Below are 25,188 nucleotides of genomic sequence, written 5' to 3' on the forward strand. Positions count from 1 at the left end.
AACGAATTAACATGTTATGCATAATACTTGTATTATATAACACGACTGTCAATATAACTCTTGTTATTTCATCAATTTTGATATCAAACCCCTTATGTTTTTAGTCTTATTTTCGATTTTAATTGCTCCTTTGGCTAGTTTATTTCAGTTCGCCCGGCCCTTTGTTACGCACTTGGCCCTGAACAGACCCTACTCGCCGCGTAGTTCACCAATCAAAAATTTTTTTTTAATCCAGCAAACACAGCCAGCTCTGCGGTGGACCCGCGTTTCGAGAGTCCGTATACACGGAAGGGAAGGGTGTATGAGTACCTTCACCATTTCCTTTATTCCTTTACAGAAAAGACTAACGCTGTGCACATTTAACGGCTTTTAGAACTGTACATACACGCTAGCTCGGTCGTTAGCCTGGTTTTCTATTCATCCAAATTACCCCCAGGCGCGCCTGTTCCACGTCTCTAGCACTGCCCCTCTACCTTGTTGTATATTCGCTACTTACAAACTGTACATTACGTCACTTACCCGAGCCGCAGTGGTGCTCTCAACCAATTAAAATCTCACCATTACAGGTGCCCTTCACCTACCAATTATAATTACCCATAAAATCACGTGACTCAGTCTTCTTTAGCAACAAGAAAGCACATTTTTCCCTTTTCTTTTTCACCTCGCTAATCATCGCACGTGGTTTGTTATCGATTACTTCCAAATCTGTTAATCATGGCCAACAAACAAATCGAGAAAGAAATATATAGACGTAACCCTTCCGTTATAAACAGACCCTTCAAAATGACCGACCGCTTACTCCAGGTCGGGTTGTTTTGATTCTATCACGGATCAATTTCACTACCCGAGCAGAAAGCGGTATAAGCCCTTGTTTCTTAGGTCATCCCTTTACCCACACAACATCCTTTCTCTACATACGATACTTCGAATCCTCCACTGGAGATTAGGGACACCCAATCAAAAAACAAGGTGCTAGGTTCGAGCTTGATTTGTAAATTGAACCAAAGAAGAGTTTAAACATGAAGACTTCAAAAATGTTTATTGTGGCAACCTTAACTTGCAAGAAATTGATCCTGTTTTTAAGAGTGAAGATATTGACTTAGTATGCTGTGAAATTGGCACGGCGCTTTTTGTCTTAGGTACAACCTCGTTCCCAGGGTAATTGCCTTTGTGCCAACTACACATTGGTCGTCCCATGTTAACAAGAAACAAGAAATGAAGTTGATTCACAGAAGTTTTTTTTACTCTAGACTGAATGAACCAGACGCTTATCCCTTTATACAAAGGTTTTCATATTTAGCAACTACATGATATAACCAAAGAAGAATGTGAACTAGGTTGTTTTCTTTTTTTAAAAAAAGAAAAAACGATCTGCCGGTATTTGTGGCAGATGTACAAAGTTTTAAAGAAATTAAAAAAATTGTTTAGTTCAATATATAGAACAAGAAAAGAAAAAGAAAAAATAATATTGCATGTATTTTTTTGAAGAACAAGTTGAAACCGAACTCGGAGATATTTACACAAGGAGATATCGATAACCTTTTCATACACTTTTCTTCACTTTCCTCCATCTTATCAATCTTGTTTTTCTTATTGCATCATTTTCATTTTATCCCCACCACCATTTTCTCTTTTCTTTCTGCCAAGGACCCCCAATATTTGGTTGTTTTTTGCCACGATATTTTCTTTCTAGAAAAAAGACGTATCATAGCTTGTACCCAGTTCCCAAGGATAAAATCTTTCTTAATGCCGGGTAGTATGTTAAAGTTGCACTGCTTTAAGTTCATAATATATTGTTAACATATATTATTGTTGTAAAAGGACTGGGAAAGAGATGGTGATCTTGTAAAAAAACTGTTGTGTTGTTTGGTATTTTTCAAAATGGTAGCTGGCGAGTTTGTTTGTTATACACACCTCTTTTATTGCAATTTATCGATGTAAAGCAACATATTTGTGTTTGGAATGAAAGCCTAATGTTTCAACCAGAGTTTTTCACCGACCTACAAGGGGTTTTCCCGTGCGGATAAACCATGGGTCTCCGGGCTTACACTAGAGCGGGGATTACCATCTGGGGTGGAAAGGGTACGCATAAATAATAATTAATATATAGTTACAGAAAACTATAAATGTTAGAGAGGGAAAAAGAATAGAGAAATATAAAGAAGAAATTTTACTTTAGCTAAAACCAATAGAGATAAACATTAATTGTTAATAATGAAGCAAAGTGTAAATAATTTAAAGCTTCATAGAATATCTTGATCGTCGTGAAAAACATCAAAACCAAACAGCTTGGAAGAGAACGCAAAAACTAAAAGAGTTATTCCAACAACGTAAAAAAAATGACTGTAATTGAAATGGACCTTGGTAATTTTCTTATTCCTTTAGTTCTGGTGTTCTGTATAATATTAGCTTTCTTATGGATGCTAGGAAGATGTAGATTGAAAATAATACGGCGACGAAAAAATCCTGGACGAGATATTGTGTTAAAGTTAAACTCTGGTTTAAAATTACAGACATGTAACGTTGTTGCGTATTGTTGTTGGAGTTCGAATGACAGTTCGGCGGATATAATAAAATACTATGACAAAATACATGTCGTGAACTACGAGCCTGCTATCCATTCTTCGGACGAATGTGTGATATGTAAGGACACGTTTGATAGCGAGAAACAGATATGTACATTTAACTGCAACCATCACTTCCACGTGATATGCATCGTGAAATGGATGACACAGCAAAAAAAATGTCCACTTTGCTGGGCAGATATAAACCATCCAATGACTGTGTAAATTGTACAGACTATCTATTCTAACGCATAAATTATAAAACAAGTTTTTTGTACATACCAAATCGTGAAAAGCACGTGCCAACGGTATTAATATTTTACGTTTATATTTTATTTATATCTGGTTGCACCTGACCAGTGAAGATTTCCCACGTGAACAAAAACTTATCTACATAAAGAGAAAAGAAACTTTGAGAATGATAAAGTGCGTTCCCAGGCTTCCTGGGAATTTCCTGTTTACACACACCGGTTTGAAATAAGTTTACTTTTTGTTGGCGGGAATTAAATCCAATTTAAGTCGCGAGCGAAGACTGTTTTCACCTTTACCAAGACCTCTTGACGCGTTATCACGCACCAATCAAATTATTCCACCGTCTTGAGAAAGAGGTTGTGTTCTCACTAGCAAAGTATAAAATTTGCATTAAATTACTTCAATTTTCTTACTTGAATTTTCCACTGAAATTCCAGTTTAGTGGGTGATTACATGCGGCGGGTTTACTTACTTTTAGTTAAAATCTAAAAAGGGTGACTCTTCGTGACTGGCGGTACATTTGATCATTTACGATATTCATTACTGATTATAAATTAATATAAATTTTTATGTTTTGTATATTACGTATACACGACATAAAACGTTGAAGTCAAACAATTCAAATAAGATAAACTCATTCCAAGGGTATTACATAAAATTTTGTTAAAGGTTATAAAAAATAATATTGCCGCACCTGTAACCTAGAATCTTCTTTTACTACGACCAGGTCCAAAGGCCGTCTTGTATATCTTCTGACAACGGAATGGTGATACGAACATCATGTTTGTCTCATCGTCCCGGTCTAAAAAATAGATAAAACTCTGGAATCGAGGTTTAAGTCGTGTTCCCAGTAAGAATGATGATAAACTTGATATAAAATGTTAAACTTTAGCTATCGTATCGTAGTTGCGCAAGTAATGTGGCGTACTAAAATCAACGACATATCGGAATAAAATGTGTCGAAAGCGACGAAAATTTTGACCGACAAATTATATGTGAGAACGGCTACTTAAAAACTATAGCCTCTAATTTTTTTTCTGTGTAACTTGTCATCTAGCTACATAAAAAAGTGACATTACCAAAAGATTTTAAATTGGAGTAAAGTAATAAAATACGCTATTACGTACTTCTTCACTTATTGTCTCGACTTTTGAATGGTTTATATTAAGTAAGCGGTTTACACAAAGAAGCCGTATTTCAGCTGAATCGTTTTTCCTTCATGTAAAGAAGAAGTGTAGCACATTCTGATATATCGCTCGCTGTCCCTTTTTTTCTTTTTCGGGAAATGTAAAACAGAAAAAAGGAAAAGAGGCCCTGGGAGGATTTTGACGTGCATCCGACAACTTTGCTTATGCAACCTCGTCCCTAGGACTTTTTTATTTGCCTACACGCTGTTTTAAAAGAAAACCAAAATTCTAACCTGGTCATTATTCGTATTTCTCTATTGTTCTAAATAATATACCTATTGTCTTTAGCCTAAAACCCAGCCTGAATTATTTCAAAGAAAAACCCCACAGAAACGAAATTATTACTTATGTGATGAAAGAAAAAAGGTATTCCAATTGTTTCGATCAGACGGGGAACAGTCGTCATTGTTACTGAACCATTTTACGGCCGTGTACCGTGAAGTTAGATATTGGCTTGACTGTAAGATTCATTTGAAACAGATAATAAAGGTCTAATATATCTAACACTTCACCCTCGTTCCCAGATTTCTTTGCTTTTTTCGTATCAAAAAGGGAAAAAAAACTTGGAAAGGAGCATTTTATCATTTTAGTAATTGCCACAAGCACCTCGAGAGTAATTAAAGGTTTTTAAAAATACAACAGAACTTTTTTGACGACATGTTTCGACATCCTATGTCATCTTCAAGTTAATAATTGTTACAGGTTTGGTAACTCTGATTACACAAAGTTTTAAATATTTTACAATAGCATTTTCGTATAAATGTTTCCTGAAGATAAGTTATAACAATCGAAAGCGTGAAATACATAGACACCTAGAATATATATATCGCAAAAAAACAGCGGGTTAGGTAATAAGCGAGTAACAGATAATTACAGCAATTACGAAAGAAAAATTATCAATGGAAAAAGTAAAGTTTCAAAGAGCAAAAATTGTGGAAAAATGAATAACTAAAATAAATAACATGGGCAAAATTGCTAGGACAAAATTTGGATATCAGGACAATCCTAAGGATTCCAGGATTTGTCAAGATTAAATATCTTGATTTGCAAACATTTATTTCTCAAGTTAAAATATCAAAAATTTTCCAGAAACAAATCTTTTGGACCATGGTCACCAAAAATGTCCTATCTATCTATGAAGAATAGCTTTCTCCTGTTCTATGTACGGACTTTTAGTTTAAGATTGAGATTGGTGGAACCCTAAAATATAAAAATATTTATTTGCTGAAAGTTCTAAACAATCCATATTATATTTTAGATCTATTATATTTTTATTCTTTTTTAATTACATATGGAAAGATATCTGTTCGTTTCATCAAAATTATTACATCCTGCACACTTCAATTTGTAGACAACGTATATGACTTGAGGCATAACATCTTCCTGTTTTGAGTGAAGTGAAAAAATAAGCTTAAAAAAGTTTTGCCATTTAGAGTAACTTAAAATAAGAGACATTTTTCTCTTTCGATTTCTATTTTGTGACCGCTACATTTTTGTCACCATCAAGTACTTTTCAAGATAATCCCTGAGACTTGAAGCCTAACAAGTCCTGGCGGTTGGAAAATGAATTTTATTAAGAGTTTTTGGATATAAATTCCGTTTGCGTTGTGAAGTAAACGCTAAAATATTTAACCGCCTTGACACGGAAACACATAACATTTTCGATGTAGAAAATGTTTTACACGAAGAAGAATTACAAGAACCAGAAGAAAACTTGGATAGGGAAGAAATTTACGATAATGGTATTTTAGATCACGAGGTAAATGAGTCCAGAAATTTTGATTTGTTAAGTAATTTTGTTAGAGTTACGAACGACTTAAAGGAGTATATTGGATACGAGGTAAATAAATTGAGAGCAAAGGAATCGAGTTTTCTCGTTGATCGTTTGAAAGAGGAAAATAGTTTTCTGAAAGACGAACTCAAAGATCTACGATGTCTTGTTCGAGATATATTTAACAATATTAATAAAAAGCATTCAAGTAAACCAAAACCGTCAAACACCTCTGATGAATGGAAAAGTATTAGAAAAGGTCCTTCGGGGGTTTTGCATACAAGAAGCGAAATTAATGTTGATAATCGTTTTAAAAGTCTTTACAACGAAGACCCGAATCCTCAAGTCAACGATTATGACAAAGAAAATTGTAGAATTAATAACACTAACAAAAATGAATTTCAAAACAAAAATAGTCGACGTCCGAATCCTGTCATCAATCCTTACCCGGAGCGGGAAGATTTCTTTGGTAACCAAAATCGGAACGATAATCAGAAAAAATTTAAAGATAAAAAGAGTAAAGTCGTCAAATAATATCCGATAGTATTCCAAAGGGGATAAGATTGAAAGAATTCAACCGTGTACTCAATAATGGCTATGCGCGAATGAAATGTTTTCCGGGTGCCAGCATACAACATTTAAACTATTATTCAACCCCAACACTAGAGGAGGAACAACCAGACATTGTTATCATTCATGGCGGTATCAATAATTTGCTGTCGAAAAATCTAAGTGCAGCATCTAATGTCGAAATAGTGAACGGATTAATTAAAATTGCAGAAAAATGTACAAACTCTGGTGTGGAAAAGGTTTTTATATCCAGCTTGATAACGTGTTCACGAGTTGACGAAAGTCGAATCGATGAAATTAACCGATTGTTAAAGGAAAGATGCGAGGCTTTAGATGTTACTTTTGTTGATAATGACAACATAAAAAGCTCTTCATTATGGAAAGATGGAATCCACCTTACAGACGATGGTAAGACTATGTTAGCGAAAAAATTATTTATATTATTTTAATCATTTTTTATACCACAACTTGTACTTCCAGTCTTGGGTATAGGTCCTTGCACTCAGACACCACAAGAGGCACAAGTTTTTTCAGATTCAAGTGAAACACAAAATAGCCCTTTGTTATTACAAAATGAAATTGATGATCTTAACCAAACACATAATTCAAATTCCGAACCTGATAGCCCGCTCGATAGTATCTGTAAACTTAGAGTTGCTAATCCCGATAATCCTCTTTTAGGTTACTTAAATATAAACAGTCTGAGAAATAAAATTGTCGACGTCAGAGAGATCATGTCTAAATTTTCTCCTGACTATTTCGTACTTGCAGAAACTAAACTGGATGAATCTTTTCCAACTGCTCAATTTAATATTGACGGATATGAAATTAGAACCCGAAAGGACCGAAACATACATGGAGGAGGTTTAATTGAGTATGTTGGGAAAGGGGTCATTTGTAAACAGTTACACAATATTGGAATTGTAGAGAATGAAATTATCTGTTCTGAAATTACTATTAGAAATAAAAAATGGATTATAATTAGTATTTATCGGCCACCTTCATATTTGAATCTAACACAATTTTTCTATGAATTGGAAAAAATTCTAAACAATGCTCTTTCTAAATGTGACAATATTATTGTTCTGGGTGATATTAATATAGATTTTTATAATCCAAGTGATAGTGGCTATGGGCAGATGCAGTCACTTTGTGATATTTTCAATCTCAAAAACCTCATTAAAGATAAAACATGCTTTGCAGGAACAGAAGGCTCTTCAATTGATGTCTTATTGACAAACAGATATAGGTCTTTTCAAAATAGTTCAGCGTTTGAAACAGGGTTAAGTGACCATCACCTAATGATAACTACATTTTTAAAAATGCATCTAGCCCGTTTACAGCCTAAGAAAATATTCTATAGAAACTATAAAAATTTCGATGAAAAGACGTTTTTGGCTGATGTAAAAGCTGCTAACTTTTGTTGTGACACTGCCGATCCTGATTTGAACTATGAAAATCTTCAAGTAATTTTTAGAAATATAGTAGATAAACATGCTCCTTTGAAACAGAAAACATTGCGTGGAAACGATGCTCCCTTCATGAATAAAGAATTAAGAAAGGCTATATACTCTAGGTCAAGGTTTAAAAATAAATATAACAATGATAAAACTGAGGAAAACAATGCCAATTATAAAAGACAAAGAAACAAATGCGTAAAATTACGAAATATAGCTGTTAAGGAATATTTTAAAAAAATAACCCAGGCCGGAGCAGTCGAAAATAAAATTTTTTGGAAAGTTATGAAACCTTTTGTAACCAATAAAAATTGCTTAAGTAATGCAAATATTACGATAATCCAAAACGATAATTTGATTACAGATGAAAATGAAGTGGCAACAACATTGAATAGCCACTTCATAAATATTGTTGAAAATAGCAGTGGTATTAAACCTACCTCTATTGATTTTAAATCATTTACAGATAAGAAAAAGTTGATTGAGAAAATTTTAAAAACCTATAAAAATCATCCAAGTATCCTAAAGATAAAAGAAAATATTGAAAATGTGTCTGAAAATTTTCAATTTAAGGAAATAGGTGATGAAGAAATCAAAAAAGTATTTAAAGAAATAAACACTAAAGCGTCTGCAGGCGAAGATAAGATACCGCCAAAACTAGCTAGTGAGCACTTAATATTGCCCCTCCAAAATGCCTTAAATAGTAGCATCCGTGCCAGTTTTTTCCCAACTAAAGCTAAGCGTGCGGTTGTTTCACCAATTGACAAGGGAAGCAAGGAAAAGTACAGTCTCAATAATTTTAGACCTATTAGTGTATTAAATTTTTTCTCTAAGTTTTACGAAATGATAATCAAAGAGCAAATAATGTCTTTCATGGAAAAAAAACTTTCTGTGTACTTATCTGCTTACAGGAAAAACTATAGCACCAATCACGTATTGATACGCCTATTAGAGGATTGGAAAAAAAAACTGGATCTGAATTATGTGGTTGGTTCAATATTAATGGACTTATCAAAAGCTTTTGACTGTGTCCCCCACGATCTACTTATAGCCAAACTTCATGCTTACGGTTTTGATGTAAAATCACTTGAGTATATTCTATCGTATCTTACAAACAGAGAACAATCCACACGAGTAAATGCGGAGTATAGTATATTTGAATTAATTTTGTCAGGTGTGCCTCAGGGTTCTGTGTTGGGCCCAATTATTTTTAATATATTTATGAATGATTTATTTTATTTTATTGTAAATAGTGACCTACATAATTACGCAGACGACAATACGATATCAGCTTATTCAAACACTATTAAAAATCTCATTAAGACTTTAGAAAGGGAATCCGAAATTGCCCTTTCTTGGTTAAATAATAACAAAATGATAGCAAATCCAAACAAATTTCATTCGATCCTTCTATCAAGAGCCAAAATTGATAACTCGAAGCTTGAAATAAACATTGGCGATAGAGTCATACAATCAGAAAGGTCCGTAAAACTTTTAGGAGTAACAATTGATGATAAATTAAATTTCAACTTGCACATTAGTAATCTTTGTCGAAAAGTCTCAGCCCAGCTGAATGCATTATTTAGATTTAAAAATGTACTATCTTTGCAAACAAGATCTATTTTAGCACAAAGCTTCGTGTATGCAAATTTTAATTATTGTCCCTTAGTTTGGCATTTCTCTTCTTCGAAATCTCTATTGAAAATTGAAAAACTCCACAACAGGGCTTTAAGTTTTATTCATGATGACCCAAGACCAGTTGATTGCCTCCCAAATAAACATTATATGGAATTACTAAGGCATAGATATTTATGCATAGAAATATTTAAAATTCGGAGAAACATCAGTCCTTCTTTCATGAAAGATATTTTCCTTTTTGAGGAAACTGATAGGCCAGTAAGAAGTCAAACATGAACAACCTAAAAACCATCAGTGTAAAAACAAGCACCTTTGGTCTAAACAGTTTGCGATGTTTAGCCCCAAAAGTTTGGAATAAACTTCCTTTTCATACGAAGAGTTGCGAAGATCTAGTTAAATTTAAGCAAATGATTAAAAAATGGAATGGCTCTCACTGTTCATGCACAGAGTGTCGGCAATTGATTCCATAACTTGCGTAATCAATACGAAAATGGCAGAGGGGGAATGTTTATCTTTTATTTATTATTTATTCATTATTTATTTATTATAGTTTTCATCTAAATTGTAAATATATAAAAATATTTGGTCGGTTTTGATTAGTTTTTTGCAAAATATTATTTTTTTTTAAAGAACTATTGTATATAATAACCGACGGTAAATAAATTAAATCAATCAATCAAACATAGCTATTAGGCCATCTAGATGTTGTAAAGAAAAAGTGATTTTGTATCATAAGATTGCTTAGGGCTAGCGGATAACACATTGACACCACAAGAAAAAATTTCTACATGTGGAGCAAACATTTTAGTTGATTAAAGAAAATTTCCCGTAAACAAAAAATTTAGATGTGCAGAGAATTTCTCACAAACAATCTAGATGCTTTGCGTGCAGATATATCCGTTTTTTTATAATGCGATCGAGTCCTCATTTCGAAATAAAATTTGGTACACTGTACATCATGCTGAACCCGATGCTAGCATAATCTCTTTAATAATAGTCGTCGTATCTCTGTGTGTCCGCGAAAGCGGCGTCCCGTAACGAAAACAGGAAATTTTTAAACGAATATCAAATGCAATATATTTTTATCCACTTTGTTGCGACGGATAAATTTAAAGGACGAGCGAACGCGACGGGCGACCCCGTGGATTTTTCCACGGGTTAACGACTAGTCTATATTATAATACCCGTATACGTCTGTCCGTCCGTCCGTCTGTCTGTCACGCAAAATGGTAGCTTAGCTGCGCAGGTAGCGAGGCGAACGCAATGCGGTATAAAAAAGACGGGCGAACCCGTGGATTTTTCCACGGGCTAACGACTAGTACGAACAAAATCATTTGTTGAAGTATAATTTATTCATCAGCGATTCTTACTTTATTTTTTGTCAACACATCATAGCTGCGTGAACACTTGGGTTGATACAACTAAGTTCGTCACTAGGTCTCTTGCTTTTTACTCTATTTTTTTGTGACCTACTTTGTTGTATTTTTGGTAAAAGAATATGAATGAATATACATTTAAAGTTTTTGTAATGTTTCTTTTTCAAAAAATAACATTTGTTCGTATGTAGTCTCACAATCAGTCTCTTCTTCAGGGCATGTCCGGATAGAGTTTTAATTATTTTCCCATACACTTGGTGCGAAAATTATTAGGTTTAAAACCCTTGGCTAGCTGGTATGCTATTACAGTAAAGGATACGCGATATGCTTTTGCGAAAAACACAATTAGACTTAAAGTATGCTTACATTATGCTTATTGGAGACGCAAATTAAAAACTGTAATTGAGCTATGAATGATGAAATGTTCAAGTTTAAAAGAATAAAAAACACACTTCAATAATTAATCGAGCCTAAACTATGTGCTTAAAAAATTCCCCTAACAAAACCTAAAATATGTTTATAAGCGTGTAAAGTTTGTAAATTCCGCTAAAAATAAGTTTATTGAGATTTAAATTTTTTACCCACTAGCTATATATATTGGTCCCCATGTGTGCTGTAACATGAAACATCATTATTTATCTATTATCCGCAACTCACAGATTCCTTCGACAGAAGGAGTGGTACCAAACGAAAACAGCTCAAGTTATCAGTCCTATTTTCATGTTTAATACTGAAGTGTTTCAATTTTGTAATTTTCCGGTATTTTTTTGAAACCACGAACTTCGTCATTGAAAGCTGCCACCCCACCACCATCAGTCTGCGTATTTGTTATTGCACCAAGTATTCTTACTAGTTACAAAATATCTACACATGTTTTTAAAAATTCCACACTTTTGTTACATACAAATTGATTCTTGAGACCTAGAGGAAAATATAGTAGCATTGTTGTCTCTTTTGGAGCTCTAAAATCGATTGGGTGAAAGAATATAGAAAATTTTAAAAATTTAGTCCAATTTTTGGGATTTATTTAAATTATCCAACTCAATGTTGAGCGTATAGTGTTAAATTTTGCGTCAACCCATATTGAGGTCTATGACAACTTTTCGCAAAGTTAGCTCATCATAGCTGCAATTGGTACATAGATTGTAGGGTTCTTACAATAAAAGAAATTGACTGCTATGTCATTACAACATGAAAATCAGGGAGAATATTGCTTTATTTAAGTAAAACGTTATTAAGTAGAAACATAAGCTGATTAAAAAATATGCTAAAAACAGTTACTAGGATAAATTTACAGATCGCAAAAATTTTACATCTTCTTACAGTTGTATGTTTTATATAAGTACTTTCCTTTGTATACTGAGACAGCTGTGTAATGACAATAAGAAAATAAATTTTGAACACTTGCAACTTGGGGTCTATAAAGCAAATTTATAATTTCTGATGTTTCTATGGTTACAATGTTATCATTATGGTCACTAATATTATGATTGTTGTTGCTGTTGTTGTTGAAACTTTTGCATTAACTGTTCATCTTGTAATGACATGGCAGTCAATTTCTTGCCTATTCTCTCATGCACATCTAAATACTTTGCAACACAACGATCCAAGCAAATCGATTCGCCCTTCGTCAGTTCAGCCTCCTTGTATTTGGTTGCTATGCATTTCTTCTGGCATGCGTTTGTCAATCTGAGTTAAAATAAAGTCATCAAGGTTTCAAATCTAGTGACTCTGCAATTTGCAAAAAAATAAAATAATAATAAAAAAATTGTGAAATTTGCAATTTTCTAAAAAAGTTTTATGCCCTTTTATCAAACCAGTGGTGATCCTAAAGTTATAAAATCACTCCCGAGTGAAATGCTTTCAAACTGTGTGTTCCTCAGTTGATAATTATAAACATGTTTCTTTAAACTAACAGTGAAATATTTAAACTGGCAAAAATTACATTGTGAGGTAATATTCAATACCTGTTGGGAGCAAAACAACAAAACAACAACAACATTCACCTGTTATACATATCTGTCATCATTTCCACCTCCAGGTCAGCCAGAGATTGCATATTTGGTTGAGGCACTGACATTGTGATTCTTACATATAACTGAAAAAGAGATTATCACATTGGATATGAACTTGCAAAAATCAATACACATTCAAAAAGCAGATTACCATTTTTCAAGGGGAATATTAAAAAAAAAAAAATCTAATCAGTAAGAAATTCAGCAAAATTAGGAGCCTCTTATTTGAGTATCCAGTATCCAGGAAATAATGTCTGATATGTAAAACAAATCCTTGTTAGTCTTGTTTCTTTACAATTCTACAAGTTATTTTGCCAAGTGATATATAATTAGGAACATCAAAATCACATTCATCATCATCATCATCATTCTCGGCTTAACGTCCGTTTTCCATGCTAGCATGGGTTGGACGGGGTATATTAATGACCCTCTTCCAATCTGATCTAGACTGTGTTAGATCTAAACTCAACTTCCTCTCTATCAAGTCTGTCCTTATAACCTCCTGCCAAGTCTTTCTCGGTCTGCCTCTGGGCTTTGCCGCAGGAACTATCAAGTCTCTACACTTTCTTACCCAATTATCCTCCTCCATTCTTTCCAAGTGCCCCAGCCAATTCAATCTTCTTATCTGGATAACATCTTTAATTCTACAGAGACTTAGCCTGCTTCTTAGCTCATCTGAACTCTTTCTGTCTCTCAGACTGGCATTACACATCCACCTAACCATTCTCATATCATTCCTTTCTAAACGGAATACATTAAGTAAGAAAAATAAGGACGCACTATCAACATTATCCCTATTTCAGAAAAGGTTTTTCGAACATATTATCAATAACTTTTGATAGACTAGTCCAAATCAACTCAAACTTAGTACACTTCAGTACGTCATAAAAGAAAACAAAATGACAGAAAGAATGGCAGAAAATTGAATTATTTTAAAAAACCACTATATGCTCAAAATTTAATTACTTTAAGTTCGAGAGTGAATTTTCACATTCTGTTTGAAGTTTTCAATGTTATTATAGTTTCCCCATTAAAGGAATTTCTTAGAGATTTTTAGGGATAGATTTGAGGAATAGCCAATATCCACGGATCTGAGAGATAAGGAACCTAAAAATTCGACATGCAGCTTTCTTATCTATATAATAATACGCCAGTTCTATGTCTCTGTAACAGGCAAAGTGGATGTGTTCATTTTCCTTTGATGTTGCCGAAAAATGCATGTCTTGGAAACCAGGTGGTGATGTCTTGGAAACCAGGTGGTGACGTCAATGTTTTTTCACCGCATGGGTAACTAGGAACCACCTGGGACCAATTTGGGTAAGTTTAACAAGCCTGGGTCCCAAAATCCGTTTCGGAATGCACAGGTTTATGACGTCATCAAAAAACATTTAAACCACAATATTTCCGTAACCGTTTGTCAAAAGTACATGATCCTATACATTTTCTTGATCAGCGTTCAAGATCCATAAGATGAAGGCAAGGGTATACAAATTTCAAAAGAAAAATTTTTTTGACTTTTATTAGGGACTTTGCTGACGTCAGCAAAATCATCACCATTCATCAAAATCACGTGATTACATACATTTTCTTGAGCAGCGCTTTAAGCTCTACACAATAGAGGCAACGTAAAAACAATTTTTTTTGCAGACGGGTTGCTGACATCATCAAAATTCATATGACGCTTATTTTTCAGTTTTATCCTGCCTCGGTGGATTTTTTCACGGGCTTTATTGACTAGTAGATAAATATTATAACTCAGGAAATATCATAACCATACAGCCAAGCAAAAAAGATATTGGAAAAAAAAACCTAAAGGGGAGGGGCTGCGGGATCCGGCCGAATAAGGTTGAATATTGTGAATAAAGCATTTTAGAGTAACAAAACAATTAATGCTCCACGGTTTCAACCCAGCAGAACTTTTAATGGGTTTCTTTTTGTCAGTCACCGTTTAGAAAGGAATGATATGAGAATGATTAGGTGGATGTGTAATGCCAGTCTGAGAGACAGAAAAAGTTCAGATGAGCTTAGAAGCAGGCTAAGTCTCCGTAGAATTAAAGATGTTATCCAGATAAGAAGATTGAATTGGCTGGGGCACTTGGAAAGAATGGAGGAGGATAATTGGGTAAGAAAGTGTAGAGACTTGATAGTTCCTGGGGCAAAGCCCAGAGGCAGACCGAGAAAGACTTGGCAGAAGGTTATAAGGACAGACTTGATAGAGAGGAAGTTGAGTTTAGATCTAACACAGTCTAGATCAGATTGGAAGAGGGTCATGCCCCGTCCAACCCATGCTAGCATGGAAAACGGACATTAAGCCGAGAATGATGATGATGATGATGATGATGAGAAAAAAGCTAAAGTATGATCCTAACACAAAATTTGTTAAAATGGCACCCCGAAGTGTTACGTTATAATAAAAGTCACCAGATTATAAAATTATTGCATATGTACTTTGTTTTCTTTTAGACCTTTTTGAATGTTTGCATTCTCCCCGGTAAACCCTTTTCGCACTAACAACTGCGTAACAGGCAGAAGGATGCGGAAGCTTGCTGAAGATGATATTTCTTTTTGGTATCGGATATTGTGGTATATATTGAGGGATTGAAATTGTGTGATGCCATAGTATATCACAATGGTAGTCCGCCAGGCGTGAATAAAAAGGATTGTTTTGCTGAGCGAAATCTTGCGTTTCGTGCTGTGCTACTTACTTGATTCCGTGTAAACAAACTACTTAAGTAGTACAGCTTCGAAGTAGCACAAACTTAAACGAATAGAACCTAAGAAAAATTAATTGTGAAGCTGTACTTAAAAGCCAGGTTTGTGACATCAAACTGTCATGGCGGCGACCATAGAAAGGTTTGAGTGTGTGACACTGATGCAATGATGACAGTGATCTGGAAGAATCTTTTAATGATGACAACTTTATACATTCTTGCATTGCATAGCTGTGAAAAACACTTTGTTGATAATGTTGATAGCTAGCCAGATCGATTTCCATGCTGGACTCATCATTTTGAACACTGCTAATAAGCCTGATCTCTGTGTAATGTAAGTATTTTAATTCTTTTTCTTTAAGTGAAGTTCTGTAAAGTCCTGTAAAGTAGTCACCTGAATTTCAGCTGTGCAAAAAGAATGTGTAAGTTTGGATTTGGGAAAGAGGGAGCACTGGCATTTTTCCAAACGTCCAATTACCGTTCTAAACACGAGAGGTTTTTGGAACACTGGTCAAATGGCATTTTTAGATGCTATCAATAGCATATGATGTAAAAAAAAGGAAGAAAAAGAAAAATTACAATCAGTGGATCTCAAAATTTAGCGAAACTACTTCCCGCATTTTTTAGGACGTGTAGTTCTGCTACCTTTATATATCACCAGAATAGCATTTTTCTTTTGATAAAGCGGCGATATTTCGCTATAGAAACAGACCAACAAATTATTTTATTGCAATGTATGTATATATGTTTTAATTAAATATAATGTTTACAAAAGAAATGACCTTAAAAATTTTTTTGTATATAACATACTGTGTGCTCCTATGCTACCTTCGTGTAGTATGGATGGAGCATGATGACAGGTCTATTCAGAGCAATACACTAACTATCTTGTGAACTGCCTTGGTCTATTAGTATTACTAAAAAATCTTTTAGAAATAACTCAACAAATTTTCCTGTTTTGCAAAAAAATGCTAGAGTACTATTTCTTTTTAGGAGTCGAAATACACCCAATATTAGCTAAATCAAATTCTATTTACCCTATTATTAACTAATAGCTATTTTCAGCCGGTTATTATGAGAAAGTCGTAGCGTTCAATGGCTAGAGAGCTTTAAGAACGGGCCTTGTACAGCACAATATAACTTAACTTCGTAGCAACCATATCGTCGGTACAAATGTAGACAAGTAACATTGCCGGTAAAACATGAAAGATGCAATCATAACTCAATTTTATATAGCTAGTTACACTATATTAATAACTATGTTCCTCCGAATAGTTTATTTATTCATTTTTTATTCATTCATTTATTCATTCATTTATTTATAATGAATATTTATGCAGTATAAAACATCGTCTGCTATTAAAATGTGTCCTATAAATATTAGTAATATTAGTTTTTCTAACAGCTACGAACAAAAAAAGTCTATATACATTTTTATCATTTTTTTCATGAGGTTTTAGTTTTAAAAATATTAAAAGTTCAAAATCAAATTACACTGCTTCCTATAAACAGAAAAAAAAACATGACACACAATTATTTTTCTAAAATATTCTTTTTTTTTGGCATTTATATATATATATATATTTTTTTCGGTACCGGAATATTCCTTATCTATCCTTATCTATCCTTATCCTTTTTATTTGTGTATGGATAGTTATCCAAATCTACTGTTTGTTTCAATATCTCTCCTTTGATAAATGTATGGATAGGTGTCCCACATTCCTGCAAACTTACTGCGTTAAGATAAAAATAAAGTATTCTATGGATAGAGGTGTTATAACATCTGATAATAATATAATAACATAATTTATTATTTCGTACAAGCGTATTTGCGACTTTTTTCAGAAATCTCCTTCTTAGTGGTGTATGGATGGGCATCAAACATCACTTCTTGTTTAGTGTCTAGCATAAAGTTTTCTACCAGGTTGGTGCGCTGAATTTTTGAATTCGCGAGAAGGGTAAGTTAAAAAAATGCGTTTTTTAAATGATGCATGTATATCGATAGAATCTCTATTTTTATAAGGATCTCTCATTTTGTTGGTTGTTTACTGAGGAGAACTAATGTTGTATACACAGGTCTGCTACGACATGCTGTATGTTTTTTCCGCCTGAAGGTATTTCACAAAATATCCTTTTAATATTGTATGGTGGTATGAATCGGTCTCCCCCGTTCCTGCTTCTTACTGAGTGGGATAAAGTCTTCCTGTGAATTCACATGTTAGGACATCTGATATTATCTAAATCTCCTTTTTAGTAGTGTATGGATGGATATCTAACTTTTTATTTAGCGTGAAAGGAACTTCCATAATTCTCATTTTAAATGATGTATTGTTGGGTCTCACACTCTCGAGAGAGCTTTAACAAAATCTTTGATGTATGCACATGCAATGATATACGCACGCGTGTGCTACTCGCCCTTTCAATTTTTGAATAGAAAAAAGTGATCGTTGGACGTTTTTTTATTCTGTTCTTTTTTTATATTGCGTAAGGTTATTCCCCAAAATACATTTTTTAGTGATGAATTGACAGGTTTCGCTACTTGTCTAATTGTTTTTTAATCAGAATAAGCTTTACCTTGTTTAGCTTCACAATACATTCAATATCGTATTTATTGCGGGAATAGTTTTCTAAAATTTGTTTTCAGTATTGTATGTGTAGGTATGGATGGGCCTGGCTACTTGCCTAAATATTTACCCTAACAGGACATCTTCCCCTATTACTTAATTCAGTTCGCTTAGAATAAAGTTTCCCCTTGCTTTTTGTACAGCATGCGTTTTCGAACAAGCTCGTTAAAATTTAGAACAGTTGTGCACGTTTCATGTGATCAAAAACGACCTTAAATGTTAATTCAAGATATTTAGTAGGCCTTTGCGTTTTAATTCTCAGTATTTAACCAAAATTTTAAATTTTGTTCAAGGATGAATTTCACGTTGCAAAAAATTAAATGCGTACGGCATGGATGGAGGCGTTGTTTTATAAATGGCAAGCATATGCCATATACCATTGTGTAATTCATTACTCTGCAGGTAATAAAAGAGAAACAGTTACAGTAATACATGCATTACTTTAATAAAAACTTTGGCGAAAGTCTAAAGTTTGTTAATTCAAGGAGACAACAGTTTCAATAAACCTGTAATACTTAGCTAGGTTTCTCACAATTAATTTTGTAACAACAAGCTTTATGATGTGTTTTTGTTTGGAGTGACATTGAATTTTGTGAATTCCAAGCAAATAATGTCTATTGTTGTAAAACCATGAAAGTTATTGGTTCGAGTCCAATCCATCTTTAAAAGGTGGTAGTTCAAATGGAAGAACAACATGGTATGCAGTAATTAGTTTCATACTGCAACAAACAATAATCCAAATCAATTCAAAATTTAAAATTCATACAGTTATACCCTTATTCTGTCTCTTTGTGTGCAAAATTGCGGTGTGATAGAATAAGCTCCATTAATCTACAAAAAAATCGAAGGTTCAATTCGATATCGCGGTATTTTAATTATTTTTAATTGCCATTAATAATAAGAACCGCCGAACGCTTTGTTACGCAGTCTTTTGTAACCACATCACCAAGTTCTATATTTATCTTTTGCAGCTTTTTTAAAATGGAAACAAATCAGAAATTTAAGCTCTTTCGAATTTTTCTACCGTGATTAATCAAAAGTTAAGGCTCTTTACATTGCTGTTTAATGGTTCGACAACGAAGATATGAACAGTCAGATTTGAATAGTAAAGTTGTTGGGTTGGGTTTTGACAAGGTTTAAAATGTTCTCCTTATATTTTTTGACTTCTAAGGGCTTTGTTTTTACAACATACTCACTATAAAAAACGGACAATATATTGATAATGTAGAATGGATATTATGTCCATATGTACTGGAATGAACGGGCTTCTAAATATTGATATATTGACCATATGTATAAAAAATGGATATAATGATGATTTTTTCAGGAGATCCGAGAATCCATATAATATAGAAACCTGGTAACCATGTCAGGACGGAGCGCATCGCTGCTGCGTCTATCCGCTGCACTGCAGGGCGCTCCGCGGTTTACGGACTAAGGAAATATAACACTAAGATTTATTTATTTACGCCATCATCGGTATCTACAAACTTGAGAAGCCGCCACTTACACTAGACAGCAGAGGCTGTAGCCAGTATACCCAGCTCAACCTTCCACAACATTTCATATAATAATTTATGGCTGGCCTAGTTATTTAAGCTTTCTTTGATAGAGAAAGAAAAAATGATTATAAGGGTGGTTTGAATGGACAACGCTGGGTCTCCTGGCCAAATTTATGGCTAGAAAGACTGAAAACCTTTGGAGATGGACAGCCAGTTAGGCGCGTACAAGAGTTATCTCACCTTCTTTTTTGCCTCCAGCGGTGAGTTAAGGGGCCACCAATTCATACTGTATATTTTACCGTCGTCACTCACAGAGTTGTTTGCTATGGTATAGTCAACCGCACAAAACTAAATTGCTTAAAAAGGATAACTATCATAACACAGGAACTCACAGTAGAGTACATAACACAAAGTAGAAGGCTAAGAGTATAAAATATCAATTGTTTAATAACAGTCTATGAAGTTTTCTATAATGGAAGATCATTTGAGACTTAAGTAATCAGCATCAGATAGTTTGTTGGGAAAGGTTGCTGAATATTGTTCCATGATTTAAAAAAATTAACGCCGAGCGAATGTAGATTGAAGGTGTTTGTATATTTAGGTAGCTTGTGAGTGAAGTGCAGAAAAATTATATTTCGAGCTAAAAACGGTTCCTTCCTGACCAATATAGTAAATTTCAAAAGGAATAATTGAAACAAGAACGTGTTGAAATTTCAAAATGTGTATGTACTTTTCATGAAACAATCACACAATGGTGCCATGGCGAAAATTTATCTCATCAAATTTAATTTTACTTTTCGAAATTCTTCTTCAATTCAATTCAATCTTGCAAAGTTTCTATGATTAAAGTAGGTAAGATATATTCTATCATCTGGATATATCTTCTCTAGAGTGGATCTCAACGAAGAATTATCCTACTAGCAAAATGGGAAAGTTGCTCCGTGAAAAATTTAAAAATAACAACAGCTAGCGAAAAGGACAACGACACCTTATTTCATGGGCAGAAGCAATGCATATAAGGACAAACAAGAAACAAAGAAGGCAGATAATAAAAGGAGAATTGAATTACATATTATGTAAATCTGTGAAGACTCTGATAAAAATTATAAATGTTGAAAATTATATTGTATGGTAGTAAAACTTGGGAGCCAATACTGTTTATGTATAAAATAGAAGTAGAGGTTTTAAATTTTACAATTTTTAAAGTTTTTAAACTTTACAACGAATGCTTGATGCTGAAATATTTTGCTCAATGTGCTTTTATTTCTAAATATATACAGTATTAGGATATGGTTATTAGAATTAGGTAACATACTATATTATTATCTCAAAATATACGTCAATTCATTTGCAGATTTTTTTGGCTTGATATTCAAAAACATTTTGTTTGTTGTTTTTAATTTTGGATAGTGAAACAAACTCCAATACGTTTTTGTTGATACATGTTGTGTCATCATACTTTATTTTCTACTTTTTCAGATTTGAAGGAACACGTTCAATTAGCATTGGATTTATTGGCTACAATGCCGCCATCACAAAACAGTTCTCAACTATGGGTAGACTTCATGAAGTGTCATCCCATGGATGGAAAATACCGGAATTGATGGTAAGTAGAATTGTTGTTACATTTCTTGACACTTCGTATATCACGATTTTACACTCATTGTGAAAACATTCGGATAGAGGTACTGTAGGGCTTAAAAAAAGTGGCAACAACGAAAATGTTGTTACACAAAAATATCTCATCACATCGTATTTTTTAAAGGATTGTCGATGAAATTTAAAAGAGTTGTTCTGATTGAATTAGAGCTGTTGAAAAGATGTGAAGAAGAAGTCGGCATACTCAAAAAAGAAATGTCTAGCTACTTGCTAGACATTTCTTTATATTATGGAATAATTGAAAAATGGTCAATAGCTCCGACTTTTATGCAAATGAGGTATGGTGAATACTTCTTTTTGTGCTAGTTTATATTTATTATTTTGGTTTTGTCAAATGTACAGTATTCTTCTTTATTGTGTCCTTCTGATTGGGATATCTTGACAACAGCTGTTGCACTTTTAAAACTTAGGATTAGATATGGTTTCTCAAATGCTTCGCTATGACATTTTTTTATATTTCAGTGCTTACCAATGGCGAAAAGGTTAATCCTGAAGAGAAGCATAGACTTCGCGGAAAGGGAACTGTTGGAAGGGTGTCAGGAATTTATTGCCAGGGTTTTATTTCCATCGATCAAAACATATCTACTATAGACAATGAAGATGATTTGAGCGACAAAAAAGTGACAGTAAAAGCGATTTTTCCTTGCTCGGCTCAGACAGTGACCCGGCATAATGTAGCTTTTATCGTCCGTATTTATTATTTGAACCACCATAGCTCTTTTCCGGGATTACATATTTTTTAAGATTTCGTATCGTATCCGAAATTTTGTTTAAACGGGCTTTTTCCTCTTTCGTTTTCTCCTTCTCCTTCTCACTCACTCCACGCAGCATGTTCTATTGTTTGTAATCAATTTATATTATCAACTTGTGTCAAGTCATTAAAGTATGTTTCTGAACTATAAAGGGAATAAAGAAATTGAGTTTGTTCCAAAGTCTTTTAGCCCGCATTCATTTCATTCTACTTCAATCAAGAAGAGAAAAACTATTAGCTGTATACTATTTCAACTATTTGTAGAATATATATTTTTTAACAAGTACTTATTTGCTTCTTATAATAATACAAGACGTATAGTATACGTAAAACTAACTCACCTCATACGTGACACTGTATTATATATATATTCATTTGTGGAAATAAATTGAAATCAATCACAATGGGCTATCAAACGGAAAGTGAATGTTTCAAAATATCATTCCGGGCATGCTATGTAATATATTAAAAAGGATGGCCACAAGCTTGATCATATTTGTTTTGAAGTAATCACATAAAAAACTTTCTATATTAACAAAAAGCAATATATAAAGAAGTAGTAATCTTCTTGTGAAACATTCTGTGATGCCACGGATGCTAATGGTTTTGACTTCGTAGTGCATGAGCATATTATTTAAAAAAAAATAATTATTTGAGGAAACTACAAAGAAAATTTGAGTTACTGTCAGTACATTCATATACATTATGAGAACCATCATAAAACCATTCAATAAACCTGAATGTATATTTCATAACTTTCAGTCTGTGAAATACACAAACACCACTAGATTTCATCAAGAAACTACAACTACAAACTACGATCGTTCAATATATATTAACAATTGTTTCACAAAAAACGGATTCTTCTATATTCGAAAGCATAACAGATTAATCCTTAACGAAGACGACGTGATAAATGTTTGCCTAAACTTCATTCCAGTATATGTTAACAAGTTTTAATGTTGTGAAACAAAAAAAGGTTTCGTTCAACCAAGAGATAATCGCTATATACAAAAGTACTCAGGGCTTAATTCATCGAAACAAGACAAGTAGAGTTCGTATATGTGATAATACCTTAGACACAATTCATTTCCGGCCAAAATTAGGCGAAACGAGAGAATGAATGTTATGAAAGGCCCAATTCATCAAAACAACGGAACCTGCTATGTATGGATTGCTTCTAGAAACAGGACCATTTTCCTAAATTTTTATCAACGACCCAGCTCACCGAAACAATCAAATGTATTATGTACGGATTTTAGAAACAGGATCCTTTTTCTGAATGTTTACCAATAGCTCAATTTACCGAAATAACCGAATCTGTGATGTAGAATTGCTTCTAGAAACAGAAGCTTTTTCGTGAATGCTTAACAATGGGCCAATCCACCGAATCAACTGAATCTGTGATGTATGGATTGCTTCTAGAAACAGGAGCTCTTTCCTGAATGTTTATTAAACGTCTAATTTGCGGAAATAACTGTATCTCTTACTTATCAGAGGCTCGATTTACCAAAATAACTGAATGTGTTATGTATGGATTGCTTTTAAAATCGGGAATTCTCACCTGAATATTTTGTTAAGGCAATCTCGCAAATGTTAGCCAACTTTATGTGTATGGATTGCTCCTGACTTGCCAATTCTTTCCTATATTTTTTGTTAAAGCCTTACAGATGTAAATTTCTTCCGCCCTTTAAGGAAATAAAAATCTGATATTAAAGTACCACATCAAATGCGGTTGATTAACAACTAATATTGAAAATCTAATAGAAGAATAATTTTAACAAAAGAGCTTTGGCTCTTTTGGGATATGGCAGTTTAGAAGGGGATTAAACACAAGACGACGATAAACATTTACGTAGATATTTACGTTCCATCTTATAATACAACCACTATGTATATAACACCAAATGTCAATAAGAAAACAAATTAATCAAGTTCAGAGAGCACAGAAAACGAATACAAAAAGTTGTATTCACAAGGTTCCAACCCTGCTCAGTTTTGTGGTACCGCCAAGGTTCACAAGATACCACCTAATTCTACAGTAGCTGACGATTTACCATTACGACCCATTATATCGAATATCGGATCTGCTACTTACAACACATCAAACTACCTCGCGAAATCTTTAACACCGCTGACAAAGTCAACATATACTACTGAAAGCTCTTTAGATTTTATATTATCATAGAAAGGAGCAAAGATACCTCATAATTACGAACTAGTACCTTTTGACGTCACTGGTTTATTCACCAACGTTCCGTTGGAACAAAAGATAGACATAATATTGCAAAAGATATATGCTAAAAAAAGTTATAGAAACAACAATTAAGCGAGAGGAAATGAAACATCTATTAATCTCATGTACAAAACATATACATTTCAGTTTTAACAACCAACTTATATTCAGGTTGATGGTGTAGCAATGGGCTCGCCTCTAGGATCAGTCCTAGCATATCTTCATGATTGAGTTGGAGAATGAAATAGTCCGAAAATTAGAAAATTCGGTAAAATTTTGGAAGAAATATGTAGATGACACTATATGTTTTGTTAATGAAAACCAGATAAATAAAGTGCTGATCACACTTAATAGTTACCATTCGAATATCCAGTGCACATATGAAGTTAAAAACGATAACTACATAGCCTTTCTTGATGTAAAAACACATCCATTTATCGAAAAGACACGAGCACTGACATATAAATGCACTAGAATTCATCTGCATTACGCCCATGGAAAGTTGAAACGGTTACATTGTTGGTGTTGAGAGCGTTTAATATATGTTCTTCATAACAAGATCTGAAATACGAACTAAATCACTTTATAAAATGTGTTTATAAAAATCTTATCCAGAAGCAGTTGTATCTAATGTAATTAATAACACACGGCGAAATTTCAACATTCAAAATGCCGACACTGTTTCTGATGAAGACACCAATGAATCTCCAATAACACCTTTCATGGTTTTTATTCTTTCAAGTCTGGCTACGGGAAAAAAATAAGGTTAATTTCGTTTAAAGAACAATTAGAAAATAATGGTAACTGCTTAGTAAAGCGTCTAACACTTTTAAACAGTTTCTATCAGCCAATGTCAAGTCACGCATTGCTGATCA

General features: G+C 33.5%; 1 protein-coding gene and 2 long non-coding RNA genes across 3 annotated transcripts; 2 read left to right on the forward strand and 1 right to left on the reverse strand.

The window, feature by feature from the left end:
• Positions 1–1,456: 1,456 nt before the first annotated feature.
• On the reverse strand, positions 1,457–3,618 carry LOC130623957 (uncharacterized). Its single transcript, XR_008981165.1, has 2 exons — positions 3,511–3,618; positions 1,457–1,689 (listed from the first exon to the last, which is right to left on the reverse strand). It is a non-coding gene; the product is annotated as an uncharacterized LOC130623957 (long non-coding RNA).
• On the forward strand, positions 2,037–2,886 carry LOC130623955 (uncharacterized). Its single transcript, XM_057439505.1, has one exon. It carries the CDS (start codon positions 2,340–2,342, stop codon positions 2,787–2,789), a length of 450 nt encoding a protein of 149 aa, XP_057295488.1. The 5' UTR covers positions 2,037–2,339; the 3' UTR covers positions 2,790–2,886.
• Positions 3,619–15,381: 11,763 nt separating the features above from the next.
• Positions 15,382–21,598, forward strand: LOC130624322 (uncharacterized). The gene is made up of 3 exons (XR_008981200.1): positions 15,382–15,875; positions 21,147–21,273; positions 21,433–21,598. It is a non-coding gene; the product is annotated as an uncharacterized LOC130624322 (long non-coding RNA).
• The last annotated feature ends 3,590 nt before the right edge of the window (positions 21,599–25,188 follow it).

This window comes from Hydractinia symbiolongicarpus, chromosome 13 (genome assembly GCF_029227915.1).
Source record: "Hydractinia symbiolongicarpus strain clone_291-10 chromosome 13, HSymV2.1, whole genome shotgun sequence".
Taxonomy (NCBI): domain Eukaryota; kingdom Metazoa; phylum Cnidaria; class Hydrozoa; order Anthoathecata; family Hydractiniidae; genus Hydractinia; species Hydractinia symbiolongicarpus.

What these genes read in the sequence shown, in the direction of transcription:
- LOC130623955 (XM_057439505.1), top strand. Translation starts at nt 2,340, where the DNA reads ATGACTGTAATTGAAATGGACCTTGGTAATTTTCTTATTCCTTTAGTT.